This window comes from Aplidium turbinatum, chromosome 5 (assembly GCF_918807975.1).
Source record: "Aplidium turbinatum chromosome 5, kaAplTurb1.1, whole genome shotgun sequence".
Taxonomy (NCBI): Eukaryota; Metazoa; Chordata; class Ascidiacea; order Aplousobranchia; family Polyclinidae; genus Aplidium; species Aplidium turbinatum.
The window spans coordinates 37,337,108-37,356,363 of record NC_137476.1 but is presented as its reverse complement, the minus strand read 5'-3'; the positions used below and the strand labels follow the sequence as shown (position 1 = coordinate 37,356,363).

The following is a 19,256-nucleotide window of genomic DNA, read 5'->3' as shown; positions in this document are numbered from 1 at the left end:
TTGATAAATAAATTTATTGTCTATGGATGGTGCAATAATATTATTCGAATACAGTTGAATTCAAGGAAGAGAAGATCTTTTGTTATTTTTAATACCATCAAGCTCCAATCGTCGTATTTGGTAATTACCAGAAATTTGTATTTGGATAGTGACGTTGCAGAAGTAAACAAACCAGTAAAAAAGGTTGAATTGGGTTGAAAAAAAAATCAGTATGCCAACTTCAATAAATCTTAAAGTTTTGTATATAGTTTTAGTAAGCAATTCTTTGTCCGGTGACACTAATATTTGTTTGAGCGATGTCACTTATGAGGCTTTACGTGCAGTAACAACAAAACTGAGGTCGAGAAACAACGCTGCATCTAACAAGTGCTACAAATGCCTCGGTGTAATGCGCCTACAGCCGCTTCCATTACGTTGTTTTAACGTAAAGACCGTGTTTTATCATTCTTTTACACTAACATACCAAACAAGTAGCATTTAGTAGTGGACTAGACACCAGAACGAGTTCACTTGAATATTTGCCGAAATTTTATTATGCACCAAGTCACTTTAATGTTTTAGTCAATTGGCTGCATGCTTCATTTATCATAAAAACTTTTTATCAACTCCATTTACAGCCTATGATTTTCATTTTTTAGTATCTGGCTGTTTAACAAAACCTTTCTCTTGTGGATAATTCTTTCGAAACCAACGCATAAAATATTATGATTGTATTTACACTTTTGTTTGTAACAAACACCATTTTCACATAGTTAGTGATTGAGGAAATATTGCGCCTTAAAACTAACAACAAAGATAATTTAAGGAATACGCATAGAATCAATATAAGGATTGGTTTAGGTATTAGGAAAATTTACACTCTTGATAGATTTAATAAATTAAAAATAAACCGTTTTAGATAAAAAAAAACAAAAAAAAACAGAATTGTTGAAACGATTATTTGGGCTGGTACCAATGAACTTTTCGGGCCCAAAATAAAAACACGTTTAAGAAAAATACACTGTATCCAAAAATACAATGTGTTCTTTTAAGTGTCCGAGTTCCATGGAAATAATGCAGCGCCATAAAATCATTCTGGGCCTTGTTCTAAAAGTATTACTGATTCTCCTGTCAAAACCACTGCAGACAGCATAAAAGAAACAAAGATTACAAGAAGAAAATGTTCATTGCTACATCTAAAATCATATGTCATTTATTTACATAGGATACGGCCTTATTTTGATCTCCACTCGCTGGAGGGAGTAAGTATTCATTTTCCAGGTGAACCAAACAATTCCTTGATAGTTTTTGAAGCCTTTTTTGACAAACCGTCCATTTAGATTTGCGAATGCGCATCTCTCGTACCACCAAGCACCGTGTCGCTCTCTTGGACAATTTCCGCTCCATCTGTCATTGTCTTTGTCATAAGTGGAAAACTTTTGCCCTGATGTCATGTCAAAGGAATTCCCTAAGAAACGAATGACATAATTTGATTAATAAAGTCAATAAATTCAGAAAGAGCTTGCATTGGCAGCTTGAGTATATGCAGAAGATGAGTTATTTCATATTAAAACACACAAACCTTATCCACTATTTTTAGATAAAGAAACAAACATCACATAAATTCAACAAAAGTTTGTTTAAGAAACAAGACGCCAAATTATTATTATAATTCGTAAAGATTACGTCACATCGTTCCTTGCAATTGCATTATGTTTTGGTCTCAGCAATGAACAATGAAAAAGAAAAATGAACATCTTTCTAGGTAGTGTTTAGAACCATTTGTATGAATTACAATATATAAGCTGCATTTTACCACAAACCTGCACTGCTTTTCGGGTTGTAGGCTGAGGTATGCAATCTGTAATCTTCCTCAATTCCATCTACGTGAAACGTGCTATGAAAAAAAAAAAAAAATTTTTAAGCAATTGACTCACACCTTCAAGGAGGTCTGATTAAAAATATTTAAATATTTAAACACGTGATTCAACACAAAATTTAGTCATTACTAACTTTGGTCTCAAATTATTCAATAAAATTTGTTTGAGCACATATCTGGATACAGAATACATCTAGAACACATCTGGATACACATCTGGATACTCACTGGTATTCAGCCCAAGCTGTATTGTTCTGAAAGTCCATCAGATCAAACCGTATCATGTAGTTGGTGCCAGATGAAGTAATAGCGTGTAGCTTGTTCAAACCTTCAACAGAAAAGTTACAACAAAACATGTATCTGGTCAATCTAGTCTGATCAAACAAAGTTTTGCTGCTGTGTACAAATAGCACATAATAAACTCTAAAAAGAGTAGTGATCATTTCCTTCAAAGTCATTCTGCTTTAAATTTAATGTTGTATGTTTTCTGCAAGTATTACGATTCATAATATTACGTTAGCAATGTTATATATTACTCAATCTATTGTTAGTAGTACTTGTAAAACGTAGTAAACCATGTAAACACTTGAACAATAAAAATAAATCAGATGCTTATCAAGTATTAGAGTTAAAAAATTATGACATAAACAAAAAACATAAAGAGGTAATGCTCGCCTCATTTTTGTGATATTTTAGTTTCAAAATGACTTTTTATATTTTTGAATAAGAGCAATAAAGGTAAATTTGCTTCCACAGTAGTTTATTCAAACAGAATCATTTTTAAATTTTCTAATTTATCAAGATAGCGGAAGTACATAAGCTGGAGATAAATGCAAATTTTAATGGCGTTATAGTTGGACTTCTGCAGGCTACGAAATTTGTTAAGCAGAGTTTTGTTTACCCAACCAAAAGTTGGTCCACATATCTCCAAATCCATCCGTGTAGTTGTTCCAATTCCTCCAAAAGTCAACATCACCGTTTATTCGTCTTTGAATCACCTGAAAGTGAAAACACACTTTTGAAATATCCGAGGTAATAAAACCCAAAGTGAGTTTTAGCAATGTGGTGTTGATGTATTTAGGTGGCATTAAGGCGGTACGTACAAATGTGTGTAGGGGTGTAGTGCAGTAATATTTCAGAACAATTTCACTTATTTTAGTAAAATTTTCATTTGATTTAGGTCATAATTCTTCTATGTTGTTTCGTTTCAGGCTGGTTCTGTGCTTTCTTTAATTCAAACTGATTTCAAACATATCCAGTAGCTTAGTCCCTTGAACCAAAGGTAAGTTAACTCCAGAAAGGAAAGATAAGATTTAACAAATCAACATAAAAATTTATTTTAATAAACTTTGACAATGAAAATAATATTTTACCAGCCAATTTTGTTCTGTGACTGGTTCATCAAACTTGCAGAAGACTTTCCATTCTCTACCTTGAGCATTTACAAGGAATTCCCCATCTACAGTATTTCCTTGTTTACGAAGATCGTCACAATTTTTTGACTCTTTTGTGCCAAACTCTGCAAATTGAGAAAATGCTTTTTAATTTTCGAAATGTTTTAAAAATCCATGGGTGTACTTTACGCTGACAATCTATGCTTCGTACATCATCGAAAGTAAGGCGGAGTTTCTTCAGAAATACAGGACTTTAGAAAACCACATTATTAACAGTTTGAAGTACATTAGATTATTCCATGACTAATCAACTTAGTTTTTATTTCACACCGTCACTTTTAAAACTTATTTCCTTGCAACTCCGTTTGATGATATGATGCCTGTTGATGCAGAATCATTACGGCAATGAAGATTTGTAGGTATAGGCTACTTCAAGTTAACTGGCAGTTGTATTCTCAAAGCTATGTGTTCCTTTATTACTTCACAAATGCAGATACAAACGACCTGTTTTAACCGTCAGCATCAGGCTGAAACAAACTATTTGTATCTGCATTCATGTTGCCAAAAACGAAACTTATGTTATTCTCTTCCATTATCAACTCACCATCCGTAATAGTCGATTCGTCTGTGTTATCATATTCGGGGACTTCTAAATCATTAAATGGAAAGAAACTTTTGTAGGCAATTGCAAATGGCGCAAACGCCACCACACAGAAAAAAAGGATTTCAATTTTTAATCTCATGTCAAATTAACACTATCTGTAACTTTGATTTATTGATTTTATTTTGAAAAACTAATATCCGTTTACACTCAGTGGTTTTAGACCTGGGTTCGGCGGCGCCAATATTAAAGTTCAGCATTCAAAATCTACTGCTATTGGTAAAAAAAACAAGATTTGCTTAATTAATTTTAATTTTGTCCTTAATGAGTAAGCGCTTTTTTTGTAGTGATAATATCATCATCATCATGTGTCATCTCCGAGATGAAGATTGTCCGCCCATATAGCTCAGTTGGTTACCGCGTGACTTCGTAAACAAAGAGGCTTCAAGATCAAGTGGCGCTGGTTCGACTCTCGGGGTGTGCGCTTGAGCAACACATTCTGAGGACTGCTTTCCATTCAGCGGCACCCAGTGAATGGAATAATTCCCCGGCATCAACACTGCAACAATCCAAAACTTTACTCTGTCGATCTTCCTAACCGGCCCTGCGTCAAGAGCCTCTACAAGTATGCGAAACTACCAGGAATAACATATCAAGGCTTTATCAGTCCTAGGATAAAGGTTCAAAACCAACCAACCATTGGCTATCAATTATTTCCATAAATTGCCATCTTATACTCTACTCTTTGTTTTTTCGGCACTGGACGAGCCAGCACATCGTTGTCATCTCCCCAAGTTCTTTCCTAGCATTTCATTTTTCCACTTTACCTCCAACAACCAAATGATCTCGTTGGCCAACTCAGATGCTTTTGAAGTATATTAAGCAAATTTTGTCATTTGTATAGTAGTTTCTCAGAAATTATTCATTACATTAAGGTTAAAAATCATTGGTTTAGAGATTTTAGAGTAACATTCTCTTGACCTAAAAAATTCTAACATGCTTTGATTGCCTGAATCAATCACTAAAAAGTAAAAAAAAAATGTTATAGATTAAAAAATTACTTTGAAAAGTTATAGGCCTGAAATCTTACATTATAATCCTGCATGAGTTATAGTCTTACACTAACAACAAGCTATTTCAATGGCTTACGAAGAGTTAGTGCATGAAGGTACAAATTTAGTAATATTATTAGTGGTTTTGCGCATCTTGAAGTGGCTGCTACAATAATGTGATTCTTATAATTGTCTTACCAAAACTCAAAATTGAAAGTATGAAAAGTCTCACAATTCCTGCGTTTGTTCTAAAAAATTTTTATTCAATGAATGTTGTAGCTCGACCACTTTATGGCCCTATGACATCAGACGATAACACTTCGCTAAAGTAGTCTGGTTCAGCTATTCACTTGCATTTAGGACTAAGGTATTGAATGTTAGAGTTAGTTGGAACTCAATTTTCAAACTAACAATCGTACAACCTACTGTTGTTTTTTTAGTTATATCAGATGACATGTAACAAAAAACCCAAGCGAGATTGTTAAATGTAGAAGAATTTCAAGAAGTTCACGACGAGATAACGTATAAAGAAAATTTAAATCAAAGAAAAGGTGACGTTTTAAAATTTCAATTTCTTAATACTTCCACTTGTAACTTTTAGCTTTTTGTAAAAACTTCTGAGGCTGTAAGATAAACAAAGATTCAAATTAATATTAGTTAAAAGCAAAAAACTACACAATTATTAACCCATTCTGCATCAAACAATGCATATCTCATATTGTATAGTTTGTAGTTGAAACTTTACTAATCTCAGACAAAACGCTTTCTTCATTGTGATATCATAAACCATGACATGCCAATATAGACTCAGCCTGTTCACACTTCCTTCATTAGATGATGCGTGGTTATGTTGTGGTTAACGACTTGATGCGTGGATATAGTTTCAACAAATTGTTCGTGACGCTCATTTTATTACAAAGTCACTAACAAGAATCAATTGTTTTCAAGTGAAAAAAGTTAAGAAAACCGTTTCGAAAATAATATCTACACTTTTCTTGAAACGTTAAAGAATGTTGCAAATTGCAAGGTAGCAGCGCAGCTAACGACAATAAAATTCACACACCAGTATGAGCTTTTATTATAATTAAGTTATTAACACTGAGCCAGCCAACCACGGCTGTCTTTGATGAATGGCAAGTTTTCACTTTGTTGTCCAATCAATAAAATAACAACATCACTAAAACTCAATCTAGTCATTCGGCCTGATTTTCATTTCAACACTTTTCAAAGAGTACGCGTTGTTTTTCCAATAAAACCAGTGCATGCCACCATAATGGATCTTTCCATCTGTCAAGTATCTTCCATTAAGATTGGAAACACAGCATTCATTGTACCACCATGCTCCTGTCCTGGCCTCAGCGCAGTTGCCTGACCAGGGATCGTTGTCCATATCTTTGGTTGAAAACTGCATGTTGTTGTGATAAGTTAGCCCATCACCTGTGAAGCGACAAATAAAGCCATTTCAAGAATTTAGTAAGAAAAAACATAACAAATTAAAAAACGTGCTATTATTGAAATACTTTATTATATTGGTACAGAGGTGTGACTATTTTACATTTACAATTAAGCATTCCTTTGGATAATGCAGGGCAGTTTACTTATACCAACCATAAGCCCTATTGACTGAGAAATTATTATCCTTGTATTTGATAGCTACTTCAGAACGTGTTCCTGTTGTGTTCCTGTTGTCATGCTTCTGTTGTCCTGTTCCTGTTGTCAAGTTTTTATTGTCGTGTTTCTTTCATCGTGTTTCTTTTATCGTGTTTCTTTTATCGTGTTTCTTTTATTGTGTTCTTTCATAGTGTTCTTTTTATTGTGTTCCTTTTGTCGTGTTTTTAATTACTATTCAATGTTTTTGTCATTGAATTTGGACTAAAATATTTTGCTTGTCACTGAGTGGCTGTAAAGGAAAATGTCTTTGTCGTTAAAAGTCCAGTTAATTTTGAGTTATTTGGTTCTTGACTGTAATATATTGCTATTGCATAGCAGGCACATTATTGTTGAATGGTACACGTTGAAAAATAACATTGCAAGATTGAACTAAGCAATAACAAGTAACAGGGTTCGTTTACTCACCCGCTGGACCACCAGCTTCTGAAGCGTTCACTGACAAAGTGTAGTTTGTGCTTGCACTCTTGACAAGAAATTCCCTGAAAAAGAGCAACTTTGTTAGATGCAGTAGGATGTGTTTCTTAAATTTAGCCACATATTTAGTCTTCATATGTCGTCAGTACCGACCAAGAACTTAATAAGTAATGTGCTTGAATATCAGCTGATATCAGTTGGATATGTTTTACTAATACTGCAAAAGTCCAGCTACTTGTATAAAAGGCAATCACTGCCAACATGTGCGCCCGACTTCATGCGCAAAGAAAGTTTAACCAGAAGCGCTGGTTGGACTCTCGGTGTCGGTGCTTGAGCAATGCGTTTTAAGAACGCTTCTCGATATTCCTGAGTGTTTGTAGTATTCAGGCTTACGTCCGGTGATTGAAGATTTAGATTAAGCGGACGGGAAGGCAAGGAAGCCAATGTTCGTGACCACCTTCAGGCATGCTATTAAGTGTCTTGCCAAAGACACAGCCGCATGCTCTTGAGCGGTGTCAATCCGGCGCCCTTTCGAACGTCGTTCCAGTGCTTTCACCACTCGGCAATGCAGCCCACCATTTTGAGTGTTGAGCCAGTCCGAAGTGTTAATCGTTTTGGTTAAATTTTTTCACACAAATTCAATCTTTAAGTAATATATTTTGTTTATCAGATGGAGATAAAAATATAATAGTTATTCCTGTCGAAGATACCATGAGGTGTCGAATACGTTCAATAACAAGCTTATATTAGTGTAGCTTTTCGAATGTGATTTAAAATGTCTTGCTTATGGTCTACGTATACCTTTGAAGTAGTGTAAAGTTTGTTGATGAACGCAACATAGATAACAAGCATAACAAATTTATTTAGATTAAGAATGTAACCTTCTAGTAAGAAACAACAACAATTGCCTTATCGTGACTTTATTATTTAGTGACGTCATATCAAATATATCGGCATTAGTTCTTCACCAGTTATCTACAAAATAGTTTATTTGTATTCGCTTATTGATCAAAGACGCAGAGCGGAAAATGAATTCCAATGCAAAACATACTGTATAATTGTGTCTTTTCCGCAATTCTGTGACACATCGATCGTAGCGTTTCTATGATGGAGACAACGAAACTACGATAGAAGACAGTTTCATTTTATATTGAAACCACCGAGCAATAAACACGCTTTAAATTTAATCAAAAGAAGTGATGTTTTGAAAGATGTAAACAAATCTCACCCATACTCCACATGCGCAGTATTGTTGTCAAAATCCACTAGATCCACTCGAAGTCTGTACGACTTGGAGCTTGTAATTAAATGGATGCTTTCCAAGCCTTCAACACACAAAATCACGTAAAAGACTTTACTGTAAATATTTTCATTTTTCAAGAAAGTCAGATTTGTGAACAACTGTTCAATTTAAGCGATGCAGTTGTGGAAATATCACTAATACAGAATTACAGTAGTTAAAGCTGTAGTACCGGTATGTTATAATCAGCGTAGCTCGGGCGGAAGGCTGCATCCATGTTCACGAATAGGTGAACTATGTTATGGTGTAATTCTGTTGTGGTGTTTTGACGATTACTGACCGATGGTAGCCTTTACTTCGTTAACCAGAAGAATGAGTTGTGATATATTATTACCCTATTTTTTGGAAGCTTCTGGTCCAAGCAAACTGTTATAAGTAGCCGTGTGATTTGATGTTTATTATTATTAGAGTTTTGTAATGTGTAGGCTATTATGGGGATAAAAAGTTGCAATGAAAATATGTTGAAGACGATTGTAGTTCTGGTCCATATTGAATAGATTTTAAAAGTGGTAGTTATGTCCAATTGTAACGTAGCTGTGGCAAGTAGTAGTTTATATTTATTTTGAAATCGACGAAGACGTTTGCTGTTCAAGATTTTGATTTCTTTACCTGTTGGAAATGGTAGACCACTCGTTAGTTTAAGGATTTCATTTATTATCTCACAAGTAGAACTATTCGACAACTTATCTGAAGGACTACGTCTGGAGTTGGAGTCGTTAAAAAAAATCCTACGCTTGATAGAAAATGATGAGCAATAAAATAGTTTTTGAAACGTTACTATTTCAAATTCAAAAGCAAATAAATAAAACTAAATTAAAAAAATGAAAAAGGACAAAACTTAGAGACATCTGACAACATTCAAACATCTGGCAACACTGAAGCCGTAGTCGGAGTCGGCCGGTTAAAATGGAGGAGTCGGAGTCGTGTAATTTTTGCCCGACTCCACAGCCCTGATGTAAATTTAATTCTTACCTAGCCAAAACTCGTCATGGTAATAACCGAAACCGTTTGTGTAGTTATTCCAATTTCTATAAAAGTCAACATCTCCAGTTGTTCGTCGTTGAATCACCTATGCAACAATGTATCATCAACGTTAACTTATGTTTTCAAGTTGAGATTATTGAAATAAAATAAACCTTTAAAAAGTGACAACATAACTTTTAACATAATTTTAGTGAAGTAGTTAAATAAACAAATTTTTTAACTTAGTGTAAATATGAATTTAAACTAGACCTGGGACTCTGATACACATTGCATAGTTTATTCAAGCGCTAAAAATCACAAAAGGTGTCTTGTTATAAATTTAAATACAGCAATCGACCTTTAATAATTAGACACAACTTTAAAAATTATTATTCTTAAAAATATGTTGACATGGTGATCAAGGTATATAAGAAACTCAGCTGCAGTGCAAACTTACCAACCAGTTCATTCCAGTATTGGTATCGTTAAATTCGCAATAAACTGTTAACACTTCCCCATCTACATTGATGAAGTAATTCCCGTCGGTTCGAATTCCATGATTATACAAGTCGTCACAGTTTGTACTTGACTTTTGCACTAAATTATGTTGAAGAAGGCACAATATAAGGCAAAGTGGTACACGCATGCTGTAAGTAGTATGGCAGATATTCTACTTGTAGCCTACAACACAATCTGATGAATCAATATAATAACGATCGCTTACTTCTCACAATAAAATCTTTCAAAGATTGAAATTCTTCCTTGAGAATGTCAAATTCTTCTACGAGTTCATCATATGTTTGGGCCAAAGTTCTTTGTTTTAAAGCAAAAACTAAAATCAATACATAAAATACCTTACATACCGTCATATTGCCTAAGCACAACCTATAATAATATAAGCTCCAAAAAGTTAGAATTCTCACTCTTTTCCACTTAATTACTATTGATATATTTATGGCATAACCCTACACTTTGAATGTAATAATCTTTTCAATTACCTGGAAACTTTTTAGCTGTGAACTTCAACGAACATTTTCTGGTATGGAATCTACAATTAAAATCAGAATTTCTTCAAAGTAATTCTGATTTAGTTACAAAAAAATAACCAGAAAAATTACTGTTTATGTTTCTGGTTACCGATTTAATGGCGATCAAACTGCATGTGTCTTACGTAACAATTTTACAGCTTTCAAAAACATCAAATATAAAAATATCGCATCCTTCTGACAAATTACTTTCTATGCAACATTCATGCAAATCACAGATTGGACATTTCCAAACTGTTTGTCAATCATCGACTTGCAATGACACTTGTAAACGTTTTTCAACACTAACAAATTGTATTCTGAAATGAAGAATTTTAAAGTGTTTGTGACAGTTCGCCACATTGACATGATTATATCGTCACAATGTAATCGCACTTTAATTATGTTTGAAACAAGACAGATGTGTTGATTTTAAATTGCAGCTGCTATAAAACAAAACGTTTCACTTGAACTTATTACAAAATAGTAGTTTTTTGTTTTAGAGGGTTTCCCTTCGCGTTCGTTATGATCCGACTTTCTCAACACTTGCGGTCGCTAGTGTCCCAATGTCCCGGCCGATCGAGGCCAGTCACTTGTTGCTGGGCCGTCTTCGTCCAGATAGCATTAAGTTTCAGTTGGTATTTTTGTTTTTCTTTTCATGTTTCAACAACAGACTTTCGACAATACTGTCTTAATGAGACTCCTCCTACGTTGAGGAGTCCTCTAATGTGATTATTTGTATTTTGATCCAGTTTTTCCAGTCCAAACATTCACTTCAGCACACTCTGATTAGTCCCCAGCAAGCACATTATTCTTGTTTTTGCTCATGTTTTTGCTTTAAACAGAAGACTATAAATGAACAAATATGTAACTAACATGAAAATGCTAAACTTATTTAATACGGGAATTAACTGCAGACAGGACGCCAGTGCTTTAACAATAAGGTATTTTCTGTGCAGTAAATCGTACACCAGAAAGGAACCTCTTATTACTATTTAGGCCTAAGTAACGCAGCGGGGTAACTTTTCCATTTGTGGTACGCAAGGAACCCCATTTGGGTACTTTCACCCATCTTGCCAAAGTGCTAAACTGCCGGAGCTGCGAGCTATGTGCAATATCTAAATATACAAAGTAAGTCACGGAAGTTTCTTTGAGTTTATTTAGAGGTTTTTAAATGTCCAGCAGCTACACTAACCTGACGTACATCGGTTTGTTAATCAGCTTTTGATGGATTAGAGAAAACCTTTAACTTGAATCGTAGCCTACGCATGAAATTTAAATTGCGGATCGCATTTGCAGCTTGTGCTTGTTCATTTGCAATCTGTCACGACAGTGTACCCATCAATCAATCAATGATCATATCCAGACATAAATTATAGCAAAACCACAAACCAAAACCTTGGAAGACTTGCTTGAATGGGATAAAACTCGGTAATGGCGCATGTGATGGGCTGACGGTAGGCTAGGGGTGGGCTGGTGGTAGGCTGGAGGTGGGATGGTAGTGAGATGACGCAGCGGATAAGACTTTGTCTTTTCAATAGCTCAAACCTGGTTCGACTTCCGGCAAGAATAAGAATTTAAAGTTAATAATTATAGCTCACTTCTACCCAGAATGTTATAAATTGAGTGGACATAAGCGCTGAAGGAAAAGCGGTCGAGAGAAGGAAACTGGCCATTCTACTCTCGTTGATGCCGAAGGCTGAGTATGAGGATAACCTGATTGTTTTCATTCCCCAAAGCTATATTACTGAGTGTGGGATCTTTTCCATAAAATCGCAATAAACAAACAATAATATGACTGCCAATCATTGTGCGCTTCGTACCCTGGTTAATTAGGTTGGCAAATTTTGATTGTATTGCACCATCATGTGATTTCTTCTGTTCAGTTGTGTCACTTGTGTGTACAGTAGTTTTCGACTTTAATTCTAGCGTGTGATGTTAAGGTTTCGTTGTTCAGAAGTATCACTTACAGTGCGAGGCTATGACAGATAAATTTGCCCCAGAAATGGATCATTAACCGAGGAAGAAAATTGCCAATTAAGCATGTTATTCCAGGAACTAACTTTTTTCTCTGGGTACTAACCGTAAATTGCTAATTTTAATCTTTGATTGATGATCCACAGATAAACTTTGCATAAACTGATTCTTGAGTAACTAATCAGATGTTTAGCTTATTTGACCGTACTATATTTAATATTTGCTGCTTATAAAGTACATCTAACCTTGACCGTTGTATTCATAGTTGAGTAAATACAACTCAATCTTGACGTTGTTGTGTTTCAAATTATTTTTTTGTGACTCTGTTTCTTGTACTGTATATGTGTTTATAATAATATGCTAAATGCCACTATTGTTACTTGGCTTTGTATGTTTATCTTCACAAGTTAGAGTTTGATTAAATGTTTCTAAGTTATAAACACATAGATGTAAGCTTTATGTATTTAATACAGTCTATAATTTATAATTATACAACTAATACAATTAGGTTTGCAAGTTGTTTGGTTTGTTTCTTTTGGACAAACTTTCTTTTTTTTTTGACAGAAAGATGCGTGGGTTGTATCGTGTTGATGGCCTGGCTATTTATGTTATTTATCTAGCCCAAAACGTGATCGTCTGCGAAACAGTGTTATTCAATCATTTAAATAACATGGCTTTAAGTATTAATGTGGAAACTGGCCTAACTGAAACCGATTTTCTTGATGTGACTTTGAATTTAGTGTAGAGAAACACTTTTGATCTACTTTTTTGGAAATATATGAAATTGAGCATGTTGGCTATTCATATGAAGCATTTGGCAATAAAAGCGTTAACGTATTTGTCACCTCATTCTTTTCATTTCTGAATAAAAAAAATTATTAATAGCACTTTGCATTTTGTTGCTTTAGATTTTGGAAAAGTCAGAAGTGAAAACCGTTTAGGTATTTCTTAACACAATGTCACAATCAATATGCAAGGCCTCGCGATGGACTGCTCTGTGTCTTCAACGAGCGTGTTGTTTTGATTGTAAAATTCTGGTGCGATGTGTTATTATCGGTTATGACCTGAAGTAACCTTTGCTCGCGATATAACGTAGTTCTGGACCATTCTGTAAGATGCGAACCTCGAACATTCTGTTGTTTTCTCAATCACCAAATATCGTTTGTCATGATGTCACAAGGATGTTTACCAATGGATCTCTGATTGCGAAATCATTATTATGTAATGTATTTTCTAGAAGCATTTTCCCTAAGTGACAATCTAGAAACTTTGGCTTGTTTACGATTTAGTGCAACTTGACAGAACCATGAGTCCTATGATGTAACATTGCGTAACCTTCTCGAAGTTACTATACCGAAAAACCTTTTATAAATAGTGGTGTAATTTGCGTAATATTATTATGATGAGTTGATTATTATGATGAGTTGGTGATGAGAGATCATTGTTGTAGTAGTAGCAGTTGTTAATAGATGCAAACATTACTGTTGATCAAGAGTTGAAGTATTGAGTACGAGTAAAGCAAAGTTAATGCTAATACAATTTCTGATTGAAATTAGAATCGTATGAGAAGCTGTGAGTGGATCACGTTAAACTCGATCAAAAGCCGCAAGCGTTGGAATCTATTGCTGTTTACTGTTACTTTGATTAATTGCTGGAAGTGGTGAACCATTCGTTGGAGTACTTCAAGCGTTTATATATATCATTTCACTAGTAGAACTATTCGACATTTAATTGACTGCTTTTCGGTTATAACCCATTAAAATATGTCATTGAACCTTTCCAAATCTTTTTCCTGGTAAGAGATAGAAAGAAGGCGTGACACACAATAATTTTTCACAATAATATTTCAAGTAGCCATTAGAATATTTGTTTATTAAGGTTCAACAACACCACATTTTATTAAACATTGTGAAAACGGCAAAAGTACAATTGAACGGTTCACCTTCCGAGCTTTTAACACTTTGTTGTTAATGCGTGAGCAGGGAGAAGCACTAGGCAATTGTAATTGTAAATCGGTCATATTATTCTTCAGAACTGGGATTAAAGATTATTGAACTGATGAATATTTATGTTAGTAAGTTGAAAGAATTTAAGAAAAACTGTTACAAAAGATAAAACCTTAAAAACGCAAAGAAGACTTTTCACAATTTTTTAAACTGATGGCCTCATCTTCATTTCCACCCATTTCAAGGAATAGGCGCTATCTTTCCAGTGGTACCAAAAGATCCCTTCAAAATGTATTGTGCCGTCATTATAGTACTTTCCATTTAAATTAGCAAATGTGCACGACTTGTACCACCAAGCTCCTCCTCTAGATGCAGCACAGTCCTGATCCCAGGCATCATTATCCTGATCATGTGTGGAAAACCCGTACGAGTTTTGTGAGATCAAAGAATCACCTAAAATAACAAAAACTAATATCCCAAGCATCTTAATTCTTAGATCTAAATACCAGTTTTAAAGTTCCTTTGTGTTAAATTATCCTACAAATGAAAGATGAAAGTGTTTAAACCTTGTAAAATATTTTAACTTGCTACCTTATATTTGTTTCAAGCATAGATTAATTTACACGTTTTAACGCTTCTACCTGTTTCCTAACCTTTATATTTTGCCAAGCACTTTTTGTTGAGATGGTCAAAAAGTTTTACAAACTGAACTGCTTTGAAGATCGCCAGGTAAGGAAAAAAATAGCAACGAAAATGATTACCGGTAATTGAGATAAGCGACGGTTAGCTACTGTACGTAGTTTACTGTACTAAGTGATATAAAATCTTGCTCCATTATAAATTCCCTGGGTTTGTGTCTGCTCAAATCGATACTTTGTAGCCTGCATGTTTTCTACTGATTCTAAGTTATGGCATCTACAAAAAGTGATTAAGTGAATAGATTTCATTTAGCAGAATGATACAACTGTATTGACACGTCCAACTTGAGTCGTTTGTGTGTTGGGTAAGGATTTAGAAAAAGTAAAAATGAATGCAAGAAATTCAATTTTTATTTTCACTTTCAATGTGTTGCGGTACATTGAAGTGGTCTTGAACCAACGGCTTTTTTACCTTCGTACCAGCTTTCTCGCCACTGGGCTATGCAGCCGATTTGAAAACCCAACAAAAAATAATTTACAATCATTTTACTCCACACAAACGTTACCTGCCGTTCCACTGTATCCACTGACTGTCAATTTATAATTAGTATCTGGTGCACCAATGTAAAAAGTCCTGCAAAATACACGACGTATTTGAAACTTGCAGTATGAATACGTTTTTCTTTATATTATTTTATTCAAACTTAGAGATTTCATAACGTGAATTGAAAAAATAATTGCGAAATCACAGACACCAATTGTTTGTTTGATAAAAGTGGTTTCAAATATTCATATTTTCTTTAACATGAAATGTTGTCCAATTGTGAAATAAATGTAAGTGAAAAGTGGACATTTGCATTTTTTCCAAATTAAAATAAGAAATTGAAGAAAAACTTTTCAAATAAAGTAAAATCTCATTTGGTCACTTTTTAAATTAATCTTTAGTCATACTGAGGTAGGTAGTCAAATGCTGTTGAGATAACTGAATTGTTGGTTTGGTTTGTTTAAGTTAAGTATTTATTGCAATTTTGTTTCTAAACGTAGCCTACAATGCAATAGAAAGTCAATAAACAACTTCAATTTGCACAAAAAACTAATGCGAAGCTATGCACAGTGTAAACAAGAACAAATAAATTTTAAGCAATATGTACTACACTCACTTGTATTCGGCGTAAGCAATGTTGCCATCAAAATCTTCCATATCTACACGTAGTACGTGTCTTTTGTGCCCCGCCAATTCGTAGAGATGAGATAAACCTAATAGACAATATTTATTTCGGTACACCTTTTATTGACGCAGTAAGATGGCGCAGCGGACAGGCGTTTGATTTTTAATCATGAAATCTTTGTTCGACGCCGACTTCCGCTGGTTGTTGAAAAACACCGCCGAGAGAAGGAGAGTGGCCACCCTACCTTCGTTAGTGACAAAGGCTTAGCACAATGAGAACCTAATCTTCTCATCTCACGATGCTTTGAGCAAGTATAAAACTCACTTTTACCTTTTACACCTGTTATTGTGAGCTTTCATTATCAAACTTCTGTGATCTACTATAATTCAGAAACGTATCTCAAGACGGTTAAAATGATTACTGCAAGCCGTTTCTCAAGTCTGTTGCAATTTCGAATTCAATTTATTGTAGGCTTAAAAACCTCGAATAAAAAAACAAGCAAAAAAGTGAAGATAAATTGTTTTATAAAATGTTTACATAAATGAGTTTTGTGTAAACAATGTCAATAATATAACTACTGTATGTACAGTGTACACTCACCAAACCAAAAATCTCCATTTGGGCTGCCAAAACCTTCTGTGTAGTTTGCCCAGTTTCTATAAAAATCCATAGCATCGCTTGTACGTCGTTGAAAAACCTGTATATTGCAAATTGTTATAACATTTACTTTCTTCTTACATGAAAAAAATTACACTTCCATCTGGAAAGTCACTATTCCTTCGGTCGTAGTAGTAGCCAACCGAATAATCAGAAGAAGAAAAATATGGAAATTTCCTACACCGATTATTCCCAACAAAGGTTTGAGCATTTGGTTTTGCAATCTGTATTGTCTGGCCATGATAAAAAAAAGACTTGAATTATCTCATCCATCGGCCAGATTTCACCCTAAAACTGTTCTATCAATGTTGAATTCTATAAATTAACCGCCAACTTCACCCTTCTTTGGCAGTAATTTTTCACCACTGAGTAGGCCTGGCCCACGATCTTCCTTAAAAGTCGAACTTACCTTGTACGCATCACTAGAGAATTGCTAGATCATTGAAAATGTGTTCCAGTGTTACCCCGTTTTAATTGTGTTGAGGTGAGGTTGGTTATCAAAGAATAACCAATAATCTCATAACAGTTTTTGTAAAATAAACTATTTTTGTGATCAAATGCAAACTTACCATCCAATTGTATCCAGAATTTTGATAATTAAGCTGACAGAAGATAGATACAGTATTACCAATGTAAGGCAGAAAATATACCCCGTCGGATCTAGCGCCCTGTCTGTATTGCTTGTCACAATCTCCATTTGGTGTAACTAGAAATAATAAATGTCATGACCACTGCTGTTTATTTGTCATTGTGACAGTTCACAGTCATTGTGACAACATACAGTATACTGTGATTATAGATGCAAGACATCAGACAATACAAAACAGGGAATAGACATGTACTGATGGAGTTAGCTCCATCTCAACTTGGCATGTCATTGAGCGTCTTGCCGAAGCACGGCCGCGTGCTCTGGAGCGGTGTCAATCCGACGTTCTTTCGAAGTAAGCATCCGTTCAGTTTCTTGTGAGCTGTAATTTCAACCAGCTCAAGGGTGTTTTCATTGAACACCTGTACACTTTGAAAAACAGACATATAGTTGGAATACAGACTAAGAGAAAGACTTAACAAAATATATTCAGGGACAATTATATAATATTCAGATACATATTCAAGTTGTTTAGGTGAATACTCAAAAAATGGAGACTGTACGCCAGAAGACATGGAACTAGTAAGAGTAAAAAAGAAATATTCTCTTGACAGAGTGATGTTGAAAACTGCAATCTGCACTGGTGACCTCACTCGAAGTGGGAATAATATCTGAAGAAGAAAAAGAGGAAGAAGGAGAATTCAAGTAGGATAATCGAAAACTTCCGAAATGTTGAATATATTACCTTCTTTTATAAACGCTCTCAATTCATCGAGCTTAATTTCGAGTGCAGCCACATTACTGTCCAAGTTGTTTATCGCATATTCAACTTCGTCTTGACCAAGGCAAATAGGAACAAGCAGTAGAATCACTATTAAAAATCTGAACATTTCCTTAACACGTCCTGAAAGCACTTAGAGTGTTATTTTAATCCTGCAATGTTTTCCTCACTTCTTTCATAGATATCTTTGAATATTGGAGAGTCTTGAACTCCCAAAATTAGATTTCAAATGCTCTAATTGACGTTTAGCACAAATCATCGTCGTGATTCATTAAACTGTAACCATACTAAAATATTTTCACATTTGAACTGTCTTAACATTTAATAGTTTACATTTTGCAGACCTTGGAATTTGTGATCTCTTTATGCTTTTTTTGGTCGCTTTTTATTCGAATTGCGCTAATATTCAATTCATAAAAACGCTTTTTAGGATTAAATAAAGTTCTAACATCTAACATAGTGTAAAGAAAGCTCCGCCAACCTAAGCGATTCTTCTAAAAAACTTGGTTCATTTTGTGTAAACAAATTTTTGTTTTTATAGTTACCAGGTAGGTTCTAATTTCCTTAACATCATGAAAATTAATTATATTTTCCCTTTTTGTTAATTAGGATACATGCATAAAAAATTGAAAAACAAATTCATATGTTTTTGTCTAGGCAAATCAAATCAATTAACAACACGACATCTGTCATTGTTTACTCTTTCACTTCAATGCAATTGCAACACTCACTGCACCTCATTAGTTCCGACTTAGTTTTGAATTAAACAGTGAAATGGCAGCCAGCAATAAACAACAAATAAAAATAGAGTCTGTCGTTAGAAGCAACAACTCAAACGATTAGTGGAGGCTCTTGTAAAAATTCCACAAAACCAATTTAATTGTCTGCACTCTGGATGGAAAAATGTGTTGCAAAGGTTAATGAATTTTTGTGTCGTCCATGACCTTTCAGATTGAAAGACTGTACTGCAAATTAACACTAGAATTACCGGGATTTTTTACACCTTAGAATTACCACGGTGTTCTATAGGACACCTTCAGTAAGACATCGTTTTTCTGTCTAACTGCTAGTGTTTTAACTATTATCTGCATCACAAACGAATTTCACTCGCTGAATTTCACAAAAACAACTTTTGAATCATTCTGCGAACACTTTCCACGTGTAGGATTCTGACACTTGAAACACGTAAATGTCGTTGCATTGTTATAGCCTCTTCTATAGCAT

At 34.5% G+C, this 19,256-nt stretch overlaps 3 protein-coding genes across 3 annotated transcripts; all 3 read right to left on the bottom strand.

Moving 5' to 3' along the window:
* Positions 1 to 695: 695 nt before the first annotated feature.
* Positions 696 to 4,640, bottom strand: LOC145770542 (microfibril-associated glycoprotein 4-like). Its single transcript, XM_082582220.1, has 6 exons — positions 3,857 to 4,640; positions 3,232 to 3,377; positions 2,760 to 2,856; positions 2,087 to 2,186; positions 1,803 to 1,876; positions 696 to 1,447 (listed from the first exon to the last, which is right to left on the bottom strand). Exons 1-6 carry the CDS (start codon positions 3,993 to 3,995, stop codon positions 1,197 to 1,199), a joined length of 807 nt encoding a protein of 268 aa, XP_082438346.1. The 5' UTR covers positions 3,996 to 4,640; the 3' UTR covers positions 696 to 1,196.
* Positions 4,641 to 5,188: 548 nt separating this feature from the next.
* Positions 5,189 to 10,134, bottom strand: LOC145771278 (microfibril-associated glycoprotein 4-like). Its single transcript, XM_082583017.1, has 6 exons — positions 9,978 to 10,134; positions 9,711 to 9,850; positions 9,263 to 9,359; positions 8,219 to 8,315; positions 6,982 to 7,055; positions 5,189 to 6,342 (listed from the first exon to the last, which is right to left on the bottom strand). Exons 1-6 carry the CDS (start codon positions 10,120 to 10,122, stop codon positions 6,095 to 6,097), a joined length of 801 nt encoding a protein of 266 aa, XP_082439143.1. The 5' UTR covers positions 10,123 to 10,134; the 3' UTR covers positions 5,189 to 6,094.
* A 3,971-nt stretch (positions 10,135 to 14,105) lies between these two features.
* Positions 14,106 to 18,151, bottom strand: LOC145771271 (angiopoietin-related protein 7-like). Its single transcript, XM_082583006.1, has 6 exons — positions 17,997 to 18,151; positions 17,235 to 17,371; positions 16,609 to 16,705; positions 16,000 to 16,096; positions 15,406 to 15,473; positions 14,106 to 14,654 (listed from the first exon to the last, which is right to left on the bottom strand). Exons 1-6 carry the CDS (start codon positions 18,139 to 18,141, stop codon positions 14,407 to 14,409), a joined length of 792 nt encoding a protein of 263 aa, XP_082439132.1. The 5' UTR covers positions 18,142 to 18,151; the 3' UTR covers positions 14,106 to 14,406.
* Between the last annotated feature and the right edge of the window lie 1,105 nt (positions 18,152 to 19,256).

Excerpts from the sequence above, each read along its gene's own strand:
- LOC145770542 (XM_082582220.1), bottom strand. The coding sequence starts at position 3,995 with ATGAGATTAAAAATTGAAATCCTTTTTTTCTGTGTGGTGGCGTTTGCG. Across the intron at positions 3,378-3,856 it reads CGAATCGACTATTACGGATG|AGTTTGGCACAAAAGAGTCA; the intron begins GTGAGTTGATAA and ends CTCAATTTGCAG. Across the intron at positions 1,877-2,086 it reads ACAGCTTGGGCTGAATACCA|CACGTTTCACGTAGATGGAA; the intron begins GTGAGTATCCAG and ends TTTTTTTCATAG.
- LOC145771278 (XM_082583017.1), bottom strand. The coding sequence starts at position 10,122 with ATGACGGTATGTAAGGTATTTTATGTATTGATTTTAGTTTTTGCTTTA. Across the intron at positions 9,360-9,710 it reads ATACTGGAATGAACTGGTTG|GTGATTCAACGACGAACAAC; the intron begins GTAAGTTTGCAC and ends ATTGTTGCATAG. Across the intron at positions 6,343-6,981 it reads AGAAGCTGGTGGTCCAGCGG|GTGATGGGCTAACTTATCAC; the intron begins GTGAGTAAACGA and ends GTCGCTTCACAG.
- LOC145771271 (XM_082583006.1), bottom strand. The coding sequence starts at position 18,141 with ATGTTCAGATTTTTAATAGTGATTCTACTGCTTGTTCCTATTTGCCTT. Across the intron at positions 16,706-17,234 it reads ATTCTGGATACAATTGGATG|GTTTTTCAACGACGTACAAG; the intron begins GTAAGTTTGCAT and ends TGCAATATACAG. Across the intron at positions 15,474-15,999 it reads ATTGCTTACGCCGAATACAA|GACTTTTTACATTGGTGCAC; the intron begins GTGAGTGTAGTA and ends TGTATTTTGCAG.